General features: G+C 50.6%; 1 protein-coding gene across 1 annotated transcript in view; it reads left to right on the forward strand.

Moving 5' to 3' along the window:
- The window catches only part of FHAD1 (forkhead associated phosphopeptide binding domain 1), a gene marked incomplete at both ends in the record, with an annotated part of 88,250 nt that overhangs the window by 48,124 nt on the left and 21,918 nt on the right, over nt 1–18,208 (forward strand). Inside the window, 7 exons of the mRNA XM_084243557.1 lie at nt 3,204–3,274; nt 4,176–4,328; nt 8,079–8,186; nt 11,344–11,451; nt 14,243–14,350; nt 16,246–16,419; nt 17,400–17,625. Coding sequence (XP_084099683.1) covers nt 3,204–3,274; nt 4,176–4,328; nt 8,079–8,186; nt 11,344–11,451; nt 14,243–14,350; nt 16,246–16,419; nt 17,400–17,625 — 948 coding nt within the window. The remainder of the gene's footprint in view (nt 1–3,203; nt 3,275–4,175; nt 4,329–8,078; nt 8,187–11,343; nt 11,452–14,242; nt 14,351–16,245; nt 16,420–17,399; nt 17,626–18,208) is intronic.

Genomic DNA, 18,208 nt, shown 5'->3' on the forward strand with positions numbered 1-18,208 from the left:
CTGCCTTGGTACTTACCAGCATGTCAGGCATTTTATATGCATTGTCTACTTTTAATCCTCCCACAACCCAGTGAACTGGGTACTATTGTTGTCTTTATTTTGTGGGTAAGGAAATTGAGTCTCAAGAATATTAAGAAACTTGCTCAAGGTCACACAGCTGGGACATGGTAGGGCTAGGCTTCCTGTGTATGAGATCATCGTGATCCCAATGTCTGTGTGTTTTTCTGTGACTCCACACTCCCTCTGATGATCCAGAGTATAGCAGGTACATCCCCAATTCCTTGAGACAGGTTCTGTCAATAATTTGGGCAGAGACAGAGCAAGGAGGTTTTGTTCCCTACAGTGAGCTACCCCTGATGCACGCCATGAGCCATGCCCAAGTCAAGCCTCATTTGGCTTAAAGCAGCGTGGTTTGGGCTTTGGGGCCAGCTGCCAAAGTTCGAGTCTCAACTGTGCACTTACTAGTTGATTGAGCAAGTGACTTACTTTCTGTATGTCTCCATTTCCTTATTTATATTAAAAAAGGGGGTAAAATCTTATGGGGTGGTTTGAGGACTCAATGACGTGTTTTACTCAATGACGTAAAACAATTCTAGGCCCTGGGTCACAACAAGCCTCAGTAAATGGCAGCTGCTGTCACCATCAGCAAATGCTTGTCAATTTAACATGACCTAAGTGTGAGTAGCACCCAGATGGGCATACGCTCAGGCAGGGCAGTTTGATTTTCTCACACCAAGGTCACTTTACCAGGAAGCCCTGCCCTGTCGCCACTTGACCCCAAATGAGTCACAAGCGCTCCATTGGGTGGGAGCCCAGAGAACCTTACCCAGGCCACCTTCGTAGTCTTGACAATGGCCTGTGCATCCCAGCTTCCAAGTGGTATAACTGGGGCTCCATCCAGCTCCCTCAGGAAATAAAATCCCTGCTCTTCACCACCGTACCATCCGCCTTTTAGAATATTGTCCTAAGAGATCACACCTTAAAAGCTAGGTTGGTTAATCCTGGGAAATCCAACTCTAGTACTGCAGAGGGAAACTACTTGAAGTATTGCTGGATGATGTTGTGAGTGGCCCAGCAGGCTGGAGTTATTATTAAAGATCTGATGGGTGAAGGACTGTGTGGTCCTGGTCCAGCCAGGAAGATAGGAAATATCTAAGAAGGACTCGCGAAAGTTGATTCAACAATTCTCCTGCCTGGTTTCTCATGCTACTCTTGATAAGAGAAAGAAAGAACTCTTTACATTTTTCTTTGCAAGCTCAGTTGTTTGTGACTTTTCTACAAGACTTTGTTACAAAGAAAAGGCTTTCCTGCACCCATAGGAAATTTTTCGTGCTCAGATATCTAAGATATGCAGTATTTTTAAATTAAAAAAATAAGTTGTGATACAATATGTATGTGTAGTACTGGGTTTGTATTTTTTTTGGTAAAGATTTATTTATTTATGCATACAAGAGCTGGGGTACATGCCAGAGATGTGGGGGGTAAGAGGATCCACCAGAGACATGGGGGGTGAGAGGATCCACCAGAGACAGAGTGGGGAGCAGAACAGGCAGACTAACTGAAACACACTACTGAGGGGAGCAGCGGGGGAGATAGACGAGGTCTGCCACACCATGCGGGTTGCTCCCTGGCTGGCCGGGGATTGAACTCGTGCTGCAGAGGCTTCGGATTGCTTCACAGTGCGGTGCTTAACTCCTTGCACCACCAGGGAGGCCCCCGTGTTTGTATTTTTAAAGTGTCAGTATCCAACCAAAAGAGAAATCTGGGGAAAGAGATATAAAGCTGGTGAGAGCATTGCCCCACCATGGGGGTTCACAGAGGACCTTGACTTTCACTCCGTCATGCAACAGTTATCCATCGTGGGTCTACTGTGTGCCGGCCAGTGAAGACAGAGATTTCTGTAATGTTTGAGTTTGTGTCATAGACACGTGTAACTTTTGTAACCAGAAATATAATAAAGAATTGCTCCTTCTCCCAAAGGGGGAAACCTGATTCTCATTATGGCCCATCATCAACTCTAAAAATGTGGCCAAGTTCCCCCATCCTCCCATTCACATCCTTGACACCCCTCCCTTTAATTTCTCTGTGGATTCTACCATGATGGAGACTTGCCCCTGGGCCACAGATCTCAGCTGTAGCCCTGCATACAGAGCTCTACCAGAAGGTTCTCAGAATTACGTGAAATCGGTTTCTAGCACGGTGTTCTCCTGGCCAACGCCACCGTGCACGTGTTTCCTACGGAACTCTTCCAGGAGATTTCCAGCCCAGTCTAATCACCACAATTCCTGCACCACCAGGCTCCTGTAATGCAAGCCAACATCAGCCATGCCGTCTTGCCTCTCCCACCCCGCCATCTTGATATCCTTGCCACACACTTCTCCCAACTCACAATTCACATTAGCCAATCCAGCCCTTCATGCTCAAGCCTCCAGGGTCTCTGTAAGAGAACAGGTCCAGGACAGAGCTAGGTCTGCCTGCCGATCCTACCACCTACATGCTGAGCTCCTCTCAGCTCAACGATCAGCGCAAACACATTTCCTTGCTGGGTTTTTTATAGCCATTAGAAAATATCAGGTGTCAAACTGCTGGCATGATGTCTGCACACAACAGGTGCTTGATCCTTGATAGCTGTTATTATAATATTATTCTCATTCTTCCCACTGGAAATTCTCAGAGTGGTGCTGTCAAAGATGGAGGCCTCAGCTACGCACATGATACCCTCTTCCTTCCTCTCTATACCCATCTTTCTCCTCCCACCCCGCCATATCCCCCTTCCAGACACAGCTCTTCCCTCCCGTGTCTCTCCTTATCCTTCCCTCTGCAGTCAGGAGCATAAGGTCTGGAGTTTCAACTCCTCTGGCATCCACCCACTATTTTTTCTCTTATTCTTCCCCTTTGCCATCAAACTCAGAGGTGAAATGATCAGGTGGTGGGGTCCCCCAGTGAAAGCAAGTAAAACTTCATTTTTATCAGTCCTTTCAAACCAAATATGCCTGCTCCTGCTGGCTTCCTGGAATGGTGGTGGTTTGGGCCAGTCCAGAGGTTTGAGTCAACTTAAAGGGAACAGCAAATGGTGTTTCTGCCACGGCTCACGCAATTTTAAAATGGCTCCAGTTTTGTCAACTTTTCAAAAGACCTTACCCAAAAGGCAAAGCAGGTGACCTGAATTGATTCTTAACCTTCTTCTTGCATGTCTTTTTAAGGATTCTCCTCGTATCTGAAATATCTTCTGGAACACTATAAGAAAATTACGAGCCACACCCAGGAACTTCAGGTATTCTTTTCATTTCGAAAGTTTATTTCAGCTCGTCCTTGGCATTTGCATAGCATTGTGCACTTTGATCTTGTTAGCGCACATCCTCCAAAAGGTGAAATGATATCTCCATTTGCACATGAAGAGACTCAGACAGGGCTGCGGGGTCTTCCCGGAGGGCAAGGGCAAAGACAGGATGCTTGTTTTCCTCTAGTCAAAATCTAAAAAGACCTAAGTCCCATCAGATCTTAAAAGCTGCATTCAGGGGCCTTTCCTGGTGGTGCAGGCGGTTGCGCTCAGCGCTGTGAAGCTGTCTGCAGCCTCTACAGCGCAGGTTCGAGCCCGGCCGGCCAGTAAGATACCCACATGGCACGGCAGACCTCTCCTGTCTCACCTGCTGCTCCCCTCAGCAGTGTATTTCATCGGTCAGCCTGTTCTGTTCCCCGCTTTGTCTCTGATGAATTCTTTTACCCTCCCACACATCTGGCCTGTACTCCAGCTCTTGTATGCATAAATAAATAAATCTTAAAAAAAAAAGCTGCATTCATTAACTACAGTGGAAGAAGTGCAGCTAGCCACAGTTCAGGGGCAAAATTACCAAAAATTACATAATGGCTACAAGTTAGAGGCAAAATGACCCTTAGGGATTCTGTCCTTCTGGGAGCTATGGCCATAATGCTGTCTGATAAACAACCGCAAGGTGTTAGTGGCATTCCACCATCACTGTTCACCTCGCACACACTTGGGGTCAGCTGCCAGCTGGGTCACCCCTCTCGGATGGGCTTGTGCACACGTGTGGATGTAATAAATAAATAAATAAATCTTTTTTAAAAAAAGAAAAAGAAAAGAAAAACACGGAAATGACTCTTTAGTTATTCCTGTTTCCCCCCCTCAGCTTCAGTTTTCTTTTCTCTCCCTTCAGATCAAGATCAGCAGTTCTCAGGAGACTCAGAAGATCTTGCTGCAAGAAAAGCTACAGGAGCATCTGGCTGAGAAGGAGAAGCTGAACCAGGAAAGGCTGCAGCAAGAGGAGAAGCTAAAAGCCAGAATCAAGCTGCTGATAGAAGAAAAGGTGGTAAGGTGGTTCTGCCATTTTCTTCACAATTAGAAACTGCTGACATGGGCTTTCCCACAGGAAACTGAAGGCAGAACTCAGAGGGAGAAATCTCAGCAACCCCTTGTTGGGTGCCATGAACCAAATTAATGAAACATGTGAATGACATTAAAGGCATTAACGTGAAGCTTAAGTTCTAAAGCTCAGAACAGAATCAGCCTGCAAAGGCAGGGTATTGGAATTTCTGGAAATGATTATCCTCTTTGTTTATATGTTGCGTTTGATTCTGCAAATCCGAGTCATTACTGCAGGTCCTGGTGTGTAACTGACAAACTGCCTCCAAGAATGTGCAAGACTGACCTCACAGTATTTCAGTCCTTTGCTTTCTCTTCATACATGTCAGGGGGGAGCAAATAACCAAAATTGCTTTCGTTTCTAGAAACCAAAGCAATTAGAGGCTGTTTGTACTGCAGGTGCTCTCTAACTTAAAGGTGCCCGAGAATTACCTGGGATGTGGTTAAAATGCAGATTCTGCTCAGCACACCCAGGCTCTGCATTTCCACAAGCTCCCAGCTGGGACGGGCAGCGTGGGATGCCTGACCACATTTTCAGCAGCAAAATCTTAAAGGAAGCTTTTCCCAAAGTTGCCTGATAGGAACCAGCTGAATGCTTGTTTAAAATACAATCCTAGGCGGCCTTCCCTGGTGGCGCAGCGGTTGCGCTGGGCTGCGAAGTTGCCCACAGCCTCTGTAGCGCCGGTTCGATCCCCGCCTGGGGGCAAGGGTCCCACATGGCGCACAGACCTCTCCTGCCACACCCCCTGCTCCCCTTAACAGTGTATTTCATCAGTCTGCCTGTTCTGCTCCCCGCTTTGGCCCTGGTGAATTCTCTCACCCTCCCGTGCTTCTGACTGTACCCAGTGCTTGAATGAATGAATGAATAAATAAATAAATAAATAAATAACAATCCTAGGGCCCTACCCCAGACCCATTTAGCCAGAATCTCTGAAAAAGGATGAGAAACTGCATTTAATAAGCCAGTTCTCATCATGGTCCAAGAGTGGGTCTTTTTTGACATTCAGGGACCTGTGATGACTTAAGGCACCTCATCACCAGGGTCCTAGGTCAGCAGTTCAGAACTTTGGCATTTAAGAAACCAAAAGAAACAATGCCTTGCACCTTCCCTCCCCCCTCAGGCTCTGATCTAATGGGGTGAGGGTGTGGCTTGTGCCTGGGATTCGTAGAGGGTAAAACCAGCAAAAAACCTAGAAATCTCCAAAATCTTCACAAACTCCCCACCTCCTTCCTCACACCTCTCTGATTCACATCTCCCTTTCCAAATGTTGTCTTTTATTTTTAATTTGGGGTTGACGTGCTCCCTGGTGGGTGTATGGTACATTCCTGTTCCACATTGCTCTGGGCTCCAGCCTGAGCCTCCCCGATGCCCACTTGTAGCAGCCTCCCTTATGGACTATTCCAAAGGACTGGTTTCAAAGCCCCCTGAAACACAGCAAAGCTTAGGGCACACTGCCCCTTGCAGAGGGGGGAGGCAGCATCACTCTCCCCAACAATGACCTGCAGATGGTCATTACCCAAGAAGGGTCACCACTCCCCAGACACAACTGCTGACCAGCTTGACCCTTGAGACTCATCTGGAAGTACCAGCCCAGATCTTGGCACCAAGCCCAATTTTACGATAGCAGAGGACACTGTCACCCACCCCTTTCTAGAAGTACACATGTCAAAGATCATTAACTCAGGCCTCCCTGGTAGCCTAGGGGTTAAGTCTCAGTGCTATCACTGCTGTGCCTGAGTTTGATCCCTGGCCAGGGAGCTACCCACAGGGCATAGCAGACCTCTACTGTCTCTCCTGCTGCTCCCCTCAGCAGTGTATTTCAGTGGATCCGCCTGTTCTGCTCCCCACTCTGTCTCTGGTGAATCCTCTCACCACCACCCCCACACTCCACACCTCTGGCCTGCATCCCAGTTTTTCTACTAAAAAATAAATTATCTCTTTAAAAAAAAATCATTAACTCAGTTTTTTCATGAATCCTACCTGTTTGGGGACTCTTTCAATGGTAAGAAATTCCAGTTCCTTTATCCAGCTAACATCTTTAAAAAAAAAAAAAATGAACTGTTAACCACATTATAAGTGATCTAACGGTGCACGCGCTGTTTCCGTCAGGGGTCAGCAAGCTTCCCGCACATATACTAAAAATAGTAAACTGTAAATCCTCACTTAACATCACCCATGTGTTCTTGGCAGCTCTCACTTGAAGCAGAAGCACATAGAACAAACCAATTTGATCTTAGACTCATTGATAAACAAAGTTAAGTTCCTAAGGCAGACTTCTGACCACAGAAACGTCACCAAACTTCAGCATAAAGACCCAAAACACTTCTAACATTAAACAATGATGTTTTCATTCCTTCATTGGTTCAATTTTCAACCCATTTATTCCAGTTCAGGGTCAAGGGTGGCAGGAGCCTCTCCCTACAGCTCATGGTCAAGCCGGCGCCCACCTGGACCGGATGCCCGTCCCTCTCAGGGCACTTGCCCACACTTGCGCACACACACATACATGAACACAAACACACACGAACACACACAGACTGTGACTGGGACAATCGAGACATGCCCATGAACCTTACATGCACATCTGTGGAGAGAACCCACACAGACCACAGATGGTGAGGGCGGGAACACACAAACTGCACAGAGAGTGGCCCCTGCCAGGATGGGCTTTATTTGTTATCATCAATGTTTAAGGAAATGAAGTTGAACAAAATGACATCATCCAAGAACCTGTTACATATATTTACTTTTGCAGGCCAGACAGTCTTTGCTGTGACCACTCAACTCTGCTGCTATAGCATAAAGGCAGCCGCAGGCAAGGCACAAACATGAACATGGAGGTGTTCCAATAAAACTTTATTAACAATAAACAGACAGGGGCCAGGTTTGGCCAAAGTTTGCCAACCCCTGGTTTACAACAAGGCTCTAGAGTCAAGTAAATTGGGTGGTCCTCAATCTCTCTAAGCTTGCTTCTTCCCCTGCAACGTGGAGATAACAGAAGAAATGAGTGATTCTTATTCACAAGGGGTTATTGTATGCCAAGCTTGTCATGTTCATCATCCCACCTGCTCTTCACATCAACCCAAATGCAGGAAGCACTATTATGTTCCCACTGCACAGGGAAGGAAACTAAGGTACCCTCCCTTCTCACCTGCCCAAAGATATAGACCTAGGAAGGACTGACCCAGACTCTAGTCTGGGCCTGTGCTCTCAGCAGCTGGGCCAAGCTGCCCACATTCTCCCCACGGGGTTGTCCTGAGCTGTGAACAGCTGAGCCATGAAGTGCTAGCCAAGTGTCCACACTCCTGCCATGGTAACTCTATTAAACAATGGTCATTGGCTTTCAGGCTTTGGAGGAAAGCATTACTCAAGAGAGAAACAAAGTGCAAGAAGCACTAGACGAAGAACGGAAGAGAGTCCAGGAGCTGCAGAATTGCTTCGCCCGCCAGAAGAAGGTACGTAGCTCAGACACGGAGTTGGCCTGAGGCCAGATCAAGTCCGCGCAGCTAGAAAGGGTTGACCCGGGACTCTGGTCTGGGCCTGCAGCTCCTGAGCGCATGCTCTCAGCTCCTGGGCTAAGCTGCCCAGTCTCCCCATGGGATTGTCCTGAGCTGTGAACAGCTAAGTCACAAAGTGCTGGCTGAGTGTCCACATTCCTGCCATGGTAACTATTAAACAATGGTCATTGGCTTCCAGGCTTTGGAGGAGAGCATTACTCAAGAGAAAAGCAGAGCAAAAGAAGCATTAGCAGAAGAACAGACCAGAGTCCAAGAGCTGGAGAACCTTTTAACCCAGCAGAAGGAGGTATGCAGCTCGGGGAGATAGAGTTGGCTCGAGCCCAAATCCGGCTTGTGGGCCTCATGGAAGTAAGTTCAGAACCTCTGCTAGTGGGGGATAGAGAAGGGGGAGCTTGCCTTGCTCCTTGGGCTGGCTCAGCTATTTTGAGAAGAATCTTGGGGCACTCAAGGAAAGACCAAAGAGTTGATCTTGAGACTTGGAAAAACTGCAGAGAGCATAAAATGCAGGTGTAGATAGGGCTTGACGACAAGTTGGGACTGTCACCCCATCTCTTTGGCATGAAGATTGCATCCCAAAGCACAGAAATGCGGGAATTGTGGAGTCCTGGGCCTTTGGGGCTTTGTGAATCTTCCATTAAATCATCCCCAAATCATCCAGCCTTCAGCTCCACCACTGAAAAATTTTTCCAGCCAGGGTTGTCCCTCCCAATGTTGAGTCTTGTCCAGATAAAAAACCCTTCCTCTAAGTTAAGTTGAATCAAGCTTTTTCTCCCAGAAAGGTAGTAATCCTCCCCCTGGGGTCCTCCAAGGCCTACCCACTTCCAAAGAAGTGGGTGTTTGAAAATAGAGACCCTGTTCGTCTCCAGACTCCAATGCCCTTGTTTCTCCTTATGTGCCTCACAGGACTGCAGCCTGGCCTTCATCCACTCCTCTGACCTATTCTGTTCTCCAGAAGTCATAGACGAGCAGCTGACTGGCTGAAAAGGGCTTGTGGACATGTCATATTTGACCTTAGAGTGTTTTACTTAAAGTTCACAAAATTTATTTAAAAATCCAGATTTCCACCCTCTCTTAAAAAGTCAGAAAATCTGGCCTTTGTTTCCACTTGGCCAAAATGGACTGGAGTTGAGCCAAGCAGCAGCATTTGCCACAATCCCCACCATTCCCTATTGCATTAAATGCAGACCACTTGCTTTTTGGTGTCTGGCCCCTATGCACATCTGATCTTGCAACCCATCACCAATTTTCTTCTAAACCGAGGTTCCCAGACCAACACGGTTCTCCAACCTTGGTGGCCTAGGACAAGACTCTCCTCTCCCTCATTGAAGACATTATACTTCTATTGATGTGCTCAAAATAGCTTTGGGGGAAGCTCTATTGTATTATTGACTCATACTTACCTCGTGGGCATCCTCAGCTCCCTGTGTCTTTTTCACGTCATCCTTTCATTAGCTCTTCAAGCCAGAGGCAGCACAGAGAAGTGAAGAGGGCAGGCTTTGCTGTCAGATGAGACATGGTTTCACTCCCTGGCTACTGATGGCCTGGAGCAGATCTCTCAATGCCTACTTTCTTTAAAGGGTGCAGCTAGTGAGGATTAAAGATAATGTCCAGTGAAGCATGTGACCGAGGACCACCGCTCAGGGAGAGGCAGCTGTTGCGATCGCTGCCACTACTGCCAGCTCCCTTCTGTCTGGGCACTGGTTTGCTCTCAACCGTACTCCAACCTCACTCCCCAGAGTGGAACCCTACATCCTCGCCCACCCACCCCGAGGGAGAAACAAGGAGACTGCAGGACAGAGCTCATGCTGTTTGACCTGATCCACAGAGAGGAGTGGGGGCTCACTTGGGGTCCCCTACGCAGCTGTGCTCTGCAGCCCCTATCACCAGTGTCACTGAAGTTTAATGCTGAGTTATTTTCTGGGGCAGGGGATGGAGGGATCGGGAAGAAGATTAGGGTCTCGAAAAGACTCAAAGGGATCCAAGGCCACTGAGAGGTCAGCAGCACAGGACTGGGGGAGGCCCTTGAATTTAGAGTTTTCGAGGTCATGGGGCATGTCAGGAGAGAGATTTAAGGAAAGTGTGGCAGGGACAGCCCAACAGCAAGGAGGAGCTGTGCTAGGTCCCCCCAGGCCTCACCAGCCCTCTTCTGGCACAGCCCCCCTCCCCAGGTTCCTTGTCCCACCCACAGAGCTTGTGCAAGCTCAGTTATGGATTTGTTTTATCAGAGCTTCTATCACTAGCAAGTGAATCTTAAGGGCAAGATCATCATAGATCATAATGTAGGGTTTGAGGCACCAGAAGGACCCACTGCCATCACCTGCCTGGGCACTTGGGGGAGTAAATGGGGGACAGCCCACATGAGTGAGTCCTGCTGGACAGCCCACAAGTCGTGGGCTGTCAGAGGACTACAGAGAAGCAGTCAAAGCCCTGAGTGTAGACAAGAGTAGAGGCAGTGGAGTCGACCCGAAGTCCCTGAAAAATGCTTGAAGTCTCTTTCACAGCTTCCCCAGACCCTGCCTCAGTGCTCAGAATGAGGTGACACTCCCCAAGGTTACTGCCTTCTGCTCTGCAGGGCTGGCGCCGGGACAGCGGAGTGTGGCCTGGGGCTTACGCTGCTTTCTCTGTAGCTTTGCAGCCATAGGTTGGGTCAAATGCTTTGGGCAGGACCCTAGACACTGGGTATAGTGGAAGCCAGTTCCAGCTCTCTGATAGCCAGGCTGGCATTTAAAAGGCGACCCATCTGAAGCTGGAGCCCTTTCGCGGGTGACTAGAAGCAGGGCCTGGTGGTAACTGACATCCAAGGGCAATTAGCATAAAGCCACTTGGCTGACTAGCAGATAGTAATAGCAGCTTCTTGGCTAAAATTCTTGGTGATGAGCAGCAGATACTGACCACACTTTCCTCCCCACAACCTGTGAGATCTTCCCCCTTGAGGATAATCCCCACCCTTCTAGAAATGGGAAGGTCACAGTGCATGAATCCACTACGATGCCCTCCTCCCGAAACCTGGTTCTCTTTAAGCGATTTATCTCAATAACGGGAGAGTCCATTATTAATGAGATTCTGCTTATCGGAGAGGCCGCCTGGCATGGTGATAAGAGCTTGAGCTCCAAACAGGACAGGTTGGGCTCCCGATGCTGGCCGCAGCTTTCCCCGAGCCTGGTCTCCGGCCTGGCTCTGCCTCGGCCATGCTGCGTGGCCCCGGCCAACCTTCCACTCCTCAGTGTCCTCATCTAGCAAATGGGCAACGCACAGCACCCCCCTGGCAGAGCTGCTGTGAATGCGGGGTGCTGGCACAGCCCCCCACCCTGGTCAGACCACTCAGGGATTAGCCATGCTCACTGTCCTGGGGATTGGCCTCGTCTGCAGCTCTGCTGCTCCCTCTCCCCCGCTTCCCCTCCCCCTCGGACAGACGTCCAAAGACACTGGCTGTTGGTTTCCAGGTTTTGGAGAACAATCTGGCCCAGGAGAAAAGAAAAGCGAAGGAAGCCTTAGAGATGGAGAAACGGAAAGTTCAAGATCTGGAGAACCACTTAACCCAGCATAAGGAGGTATGGGAGGCAGAGAGAATGGGGGCAGCTGTGGCACTAGCGCTGCTCTGGACGGAGCTCCCCGCAGACACAAGGCCACGTGTTCAGGCCCTGATGTAGAGCATGGGGTGCAGAGGCAGAGGCCAGAGCAGCGCCTGCAGTTGAGGGGCCAACACCACCTCACTCAGCCCACAAGCCGTGTGACATGGGGCAAGGCAGGCAGCCTGCTGTGCCTCAGTTTGCCCATCTGTAAAATGGGAGGGTAACTGAGCCTGACTCCTAGGACTAAATGAGTGTGTGTGTGTGTGTGTGTGTGTGTGTGTGTGTGTCTACAGTATTTGGAACTGTACCTGGTGCCAAGAGCGCCCTGTACGTAGCCTTCCCTGCTAACTGCCTAGGGGAGAGAGGTGCCCGCCAGGAGAGGGCCCTGGTGGCGTCTAGGTCAGCCCCCCAGCCATCAGCCTCCTCCTGTCATTGACAGGCAGCCCAAGGAGGGTGTTAGCCAGGTGGGCCCAGATGCTCAAGTCACTCCCTGGGAGGCAAACCAGGGCTCTGGGGTGCCTGGATGCCAGGGAACCAAGCACTGGGTGAGCCCTGCTCAGGGTTCCAGGGATGGAGAGACACAGACAGACATATGCCAGCCCAGTTGGAACCTCCAGAACCTGAGCTAATGGCACTGAAGGCTTTGATTCAGTTTCCTTCATCCGGGCATAAATATTTACCGAGCACCAGAAGTGTAGCCGGTCCTGTTGGGTGGCACTGGTGTACCCATGACAACCACTCTAGGGTGGAGGGACAGACAACCACGAATACAAAAGCACAGAGTAACTCCAGTCCACACCCTGGGCAAGAGGGTGGCCCACAGGCAGGGAAGACAGGAGAGCTCGGAGGACTAAGAATACACGTGCTAGTTCTAATCCCAGCTCTGTCCCAACATGCTGTGTGATGCTGGGCGAGCCCCCTGCCCTCTCTGTGCCCTCCTCCATAATGTGAGTGGAGACAGAACCACCCTAGAGGTTTATTGTGAGGAGTCAGTTTCATTGTGGGACACCTGCCTGGATGAGGTCAGAGTCCGGGCAGGGGCTGGGGAGGATGGTGCACAGGGACAAGGGCAGGGGCCTGGGACAACAGTCAGGTAAAGACTGCAGGGAGCTGGTCCAAGTCCACCCAGGCACTGAGGTCAGAGTGCAGGCAGCACCCACACAGAGCCAGGCTTGTTCGGGGTAGGCACCACGCTGTGGTCAGCAGCTGCCCCAAGACCATCCCTTACACATAAGGGACAGACTGGCAGCCTGGCACGGGCTCCTGCTGGGTGGTGTGGCCGACTCTGCGCCCACCTATACATAAGCATGTGCCCTGGGGTTTGCATCAGAGGACAGGGAGGAGGTCTGGAGGCCACTGGCTGAGTGGTGAGGGCCGGGGCTGGCATCGAGCTTGCAGCTCTGCTACTCGGTGGCGTGACTGTGGCACTTGACTTGTCCTCTTCCTGCTTCAGGTACAGCCTCTGTCCCCCATGTGTAAAATGGGGGTCGCTGGGCAGACGCCGTGGATGATGGCAGATCAGATGTGCTCTTGTGTTCAGAACACAGAGCCTGGTACTCACAGGCCCTGGGGGCAGCAGCAGCATCTTTATTTGTGACATGCCAAGTGGCACAGCACACAGGAGGGAAAGAGCCCCGCCCTGGGGGATGCGGAAGGCGGTTGGTGGTGGGTGGGGGCTGCGCCATCTAAACAGACTTGGCCTTGGGGAAATGCCCAGCCCAGGCAGGGAGGTGTCAGACCCGAGGAGGGGGCAAGGGTGGGGCCAGGGAGGCTGAGTGCAGAGCAGGACAAGACAGAGGCCCAGCGCTGTGCTAAAGCAGTGGGAAGATGGACTTTTCCCCAGGTCACGCACCACATTCTCACCGCACCCCCAGCACTGCATTCCCAAGAACAATTTCCAGCAATTTCTCGCTCTGCCAAATAATATGTGTTCCCTAAAGAAATTTTAGAAGATGCAGACCTGTGAGAAGCTGAATATAAATACAACTAAGGTAAAAAAAAAAATAATAAGTAAATAAATCATAAATATAAATGGCCACAACCCCAGTTCCCCCTCCCAAATAACCTCTATAAATGACTCTCTACATAGCTCCCCAATCTTTATCTACGCATGTTTGCATATTCTTAAAGTATTCTCCTTGTGATCACGAGGGCCATAACTACAACAGCTGCAGAGAGTTCTCTACCGACACCCCCCACAGTGCACCTCCCAGGCTGTGTAGCTGCAGATGGCTCAGGTCGCCTTCCCATCACCAATCTTTTGGGGTGTTATATTATGGGTTCCAAAATGTCCTGGACATCCCTTTTTTGGGCCAAACCTTTGCAGGCTGGGGAGAGACCGCCAGGGTCCTTTGAACATTGGGTCCACAGACATTGGGCTTGCCGGGACAGGAGGCATCTCCCCCAGCCTTGTCTCCCACAGAGGCTCCCAAAAAGCCAAGTGCTTCCCAAAGGGGCCTGCTTGGTGCCAACAGCCCAGCTGAGTCAGTGGCCCAGAGCCAAACACCCTGACACACTCACCAGCGTGTCACTTCCCAAACACCAGCCCAGAAACCCTGAATGATGACGCATGGCTCTCTTTATGCCCCTGACTAACCCAGTTGTGACTTCCGGGTGTCACCTGCCACCCCCGCAGGCGTCCTGCTCCTTGACTTCTGGATCCCAGCCCTGACTCACTGACCTCACCCCTTCCCAGCCCTGCTCCCCTGCGGCGGTGTGTTCCGTCCTTCCTCCTGCTCACACCCTCCAACCACATTTCATTGACTTCCAGATTTCCGAGAGCAGCATTGCCTACGAGAAACACAAAGCGAAGGAGGCCATCGAGAAGGAAAGGAAGCGGGTGCAGGATCTGGAGAACCACTTAACCAAGCAGAAAGAGGTACAGGCCTCAGCAAGGAACACACGGAGGAGCCCACAGGGCCACCAGCAGGGACCCCAGGCCTGCCTTCCCCACATGGCTGCAGACTTCCATTAAACACTTCCATTAGGAGTAGGGAGAAAGGAGGGGGTTAAAAATTTCAAGTAGATTAGTTGAGTCATCAGGGAGATCAGGAATGAGTAATGCAAAAAATAAAATGTGTATCATGAAGTCAATGAATGAATGGGTCACAGTTTTTCTCCAGCAGCACAGTGAACGGAAAGCAGGAAGCTGTGCGATTCGCTAAGTAGAAATGGACCAGCTGCTCGTGGGAACTGGCCCATTCTCTGTGCTCGCCCAGAGACAAGCTCTAGAGACCGTCCCACAGGGCCCTGCGAAGCAACCAGCAACACTGTCATTGACAGCCTCGGAACAGCGGTGACATCCGAGGGCAAGGTCTTATGACAACCCTCAGGGTAGGCTGGTGGCATCAAGCAGATGAGAGGAAATGGGACTGAGCTGCAGGGACACCCCACTTACCAGGGAAGACCAAGCACAAGGTCAAAGAGCCACCCAAGTTTAGACATTTGCATGTGGCCTTACTTGGGGGAGCAGAAGAGCAATGGAAAGATTGGACTGGTCCACAAAATAGAATTTCTAGAAGAGAAAGAGACATAAGAAGGCCCAGGGGTCCAGCACAGCGCAAGCCAGGTCCTCCTTCACGGCAGGTGGCAGAGGCACCTCACAGTAACGGGGAGGGCCGTGCACATGGGGGGGGTTTATAGGAAATCTGTGCCGTCCTCTCGATTTTTCTGTAAACCTAAAACTGTTCTTTTTTTAAAAAAAAAAAAAGATTTATTTATTTTTATTTATACAAGCACTGGGTACAGTCAGAAGCGCGGGAGGGTGAGAGAATTCACCAGAGCCAGAGTGGGGAGCAGAGCAGGCAGAAGGACCGAAGGACACTGCTGAGGGGAGCAGCGGGCGGCAGGAGAGGTCTGCGCGCCATGTGGGACCCTCCTCTGGTGGCCGGGGAGCAGCCGGGGATCGAACCGGCGCTGCAGAGGCCGCGGGCAGCTTCGCAACCCGGCGCTCAACCGCTGCACCACTGGGGAGGCCCCTAAAACTGTTCTTAAAAATAAGGTCAAATACGGGACTATAACCAAGATGAAAATGCATACATTGTACAAAAATGAAAAATGATGTAAAAAATATATAAAATTTTAAAAAATAAGATCAAATAGAGTGGGACAGGTGCACACATGCAAGAGCAAAAATGTAACCCCAAAAATGAACATCAAAATTTGTTTAAATAAGTGAAGTTCATAAAGCCCCCAGCACAGGGCTGGTCATGACACCCACAACCCACATTATTTGAGGAGGGTCTCGGGGAGGAGAGCAGAATTTTGACAAAGACTACAAGAAAGGGTTTCAGGGGATGGGGTGAGACGCTCAAGGACTTGGGAACTGGAGTCCCCCTCCCTGGGACCGGGGGAGGGGGCAGGAGCCCTCCCAGAGTGGAAGCCACGCAGGAGGCAGACACATGTCCTCTGACGAAGGGGGGAAGGAACTTAGCACATTTATCCTGGAAAATAGGTTTAGAAAGAGAGATGACAGCCCTCCTCAAATATTTAAAGGGCTGTCTCATAAAAGAGAAATAAAAGTCACTCAATGAGCTCCAGGTGACAGAACTGAGCTCATAGACCAGAATCACAAGGAGACAGGTCGCAGCTGGATGTGAAAAAAGAGTTCTAGAATCCTGGGAACCTTCCAGAGAAATCCCAGAGTTCATACTTGAGAAGAATCCACAGAAAGAGAAGAGGCCTCCCCTCCTCTCTGTCTCTGTAAAGGGGGCGGAGGAGGCTGGGGCAAAGATTTATTCCTGAATTGTTATCTGACTTTTGCTGTTTGTCTAGGAAATAGATTCAAAAGAGCAAAAAGAAGATGTTTTAAACAATAAATTAAAGGATACACTGGCCATGTTGGAAGAGACTCAGAAAGCAAAGATGTCGGAGAGTCTCAAAGCAGAGGGCCTCGCCTTGAAGTTGAAGGAGACGCTGGCTGAGCTGGAGACAGCCAAGACAAAAATGGTGAGTCGGTGCCTTGCAGAGAAGGCGCATTTTTCCCTGGATGCACCATCCCGTTGCATGAGAATCTGTGGTTTCTCGGCGGTCTCTCGGCCTCAGCGCTGTTGGGGTAACTCTTTCTTGCAGGGTAAAGGATGTTTCGCAGCAGCCCGAGGGTCTCTTCAGACTTTGCCAAATGTCCTGGGTGAGGAGGTTGGGGGGTTGGGGGGCCAGGTCACCCCCATTGAGAAACATGACTGAGAAAGGTAAGCAAAGGCTGAGATGGCTCTTTCCAGGACATTGCAACATTGGGTCCTCACGGGATCAGCCGAAGGGCTGAAAAGCCCCAGAATTCAGTGAGTGGTGACCACGCTGCAGACATTAAGATGTTTCAGTTTCAGCTCAGCATTTGAGGCCCACAGTCAGGACCCTGACTGCCTGGCTCATGCATTCAGACCTTCCAGCGTCGGGTCTGTGGGCGAGGGGGTAGTGAGACCCATCTCCATATGGTACAAGGACACAAGTGAGTTGGAGAGGGACTGGAGTTGGAGAGACAGGCTCGGGCGTGGCCGGTGGTTGTGGTGCCATGGTCTGGAATCATCAGGACCTGGACACTTGGGATGGCAGGGTGGGGGAGGAAGTCATTGCCATAAAGAGCTACAAGAGAAATGGAGAAAGGGCCTGATGACCGAGGCGACGGGACATGGGTGCCAAGGAAAGGGAAGCCGGGGAGACAGGCAAGCTTCAGGCCGGGCGCACCCAGGGAGATGGAGGCATACGATGAGAGGGCCTCTCAGAGGAGGCGACATGAAGTTGAGACTTGAAACAGGAGAAGGCGTCAGTCCTGCCAGCAGCTAGGGAAGAGTGCACCATGCAGCAGGAACAGCATGTGCAAAGGCCCTGGGTGGGACTGAGTTTAGCACCTGTGGGTACCAAAGGGGCCTATTGTCATTGTCATCCTGTCTGGCTCCCAGGGTCACGCCTAACTGTGTCTGCTTTCCCAGGTCATGATGGAGGAGCAGATGCATCTGCAACAGCAGACAGTAAAGACCTTCCAGGAAAAGCAAGAATCCCAGAAATATGAGTTTGAAGAAGAAATCAGGCAGTACAAGGAACAAATCAAGCAACACTCACAGACCATCGTGAGTCTGGAAGAAAGACTCCAAAAAGTGACTGAACACCATAAAAAAATAGAAGGAGAGATTGCAACGTTGAAAGACAACGACCCGGGTAGGTCTGCAAGGTGGGGAGGAAGCCTCAGTGCTTGGGGAGGTCCTGCTGATGCCGGGGCCTCCGTGGACTGATGGAGAAGGAAGAGCTTGTGCCTGTTCCTTCTCTGGAGGCCCCTTTTCTTCTTGTTACATGACAAAAGTGGGGGCCCTCGAGGCCCAGGCAGACAGAAGTAACGAGAATGAACTAGGGCACCTTTGTGGCAAGCCTGTGAGATGAACAGGCTCAGGTGTGAGGGTGTCAGGGCAGCCTGCCAGGACCATCTTTCCCAGAGGAAAGCATCCCAGGCGGACCTTTCACAGGCTGTTCTCTGCCATCAGCAGTCAGAGGCTTGATCTAATGCACTTTCATAACCAACCAGGGCTTGTTTCTTAAGAAATAGACCCCAGGGCCTCCCCTGGTGGCACAGTGGTTGAGCGCTGGGCTGCGAAGCTGCCCGCAGCCTCTGCAGCGCCAATTCGATCCCCGGCCGCTGGCGAGGGTCCCACATGGCACGCAGACCTCTCCTGCTGTGCCCGCTGCTTCCCTCAGCAGTGTATTTTGTCGGTCTGCCTGTTCTGTTCCCCACTCTGGCTCTGGTGAA

The sequence above is a fragment of the Talpa europaea genome (genome assembly GCF_964194135.1).
Source record: "Talpa europaea genome assembly, chromosome: 9".
In the NCBI taxonomy this organism is placed as follows: Eukaryota; Metazoa; Chordata; class Mammalia; order Eulipotyphla; family Talpidae; genus Talpa; species Talpa europaea.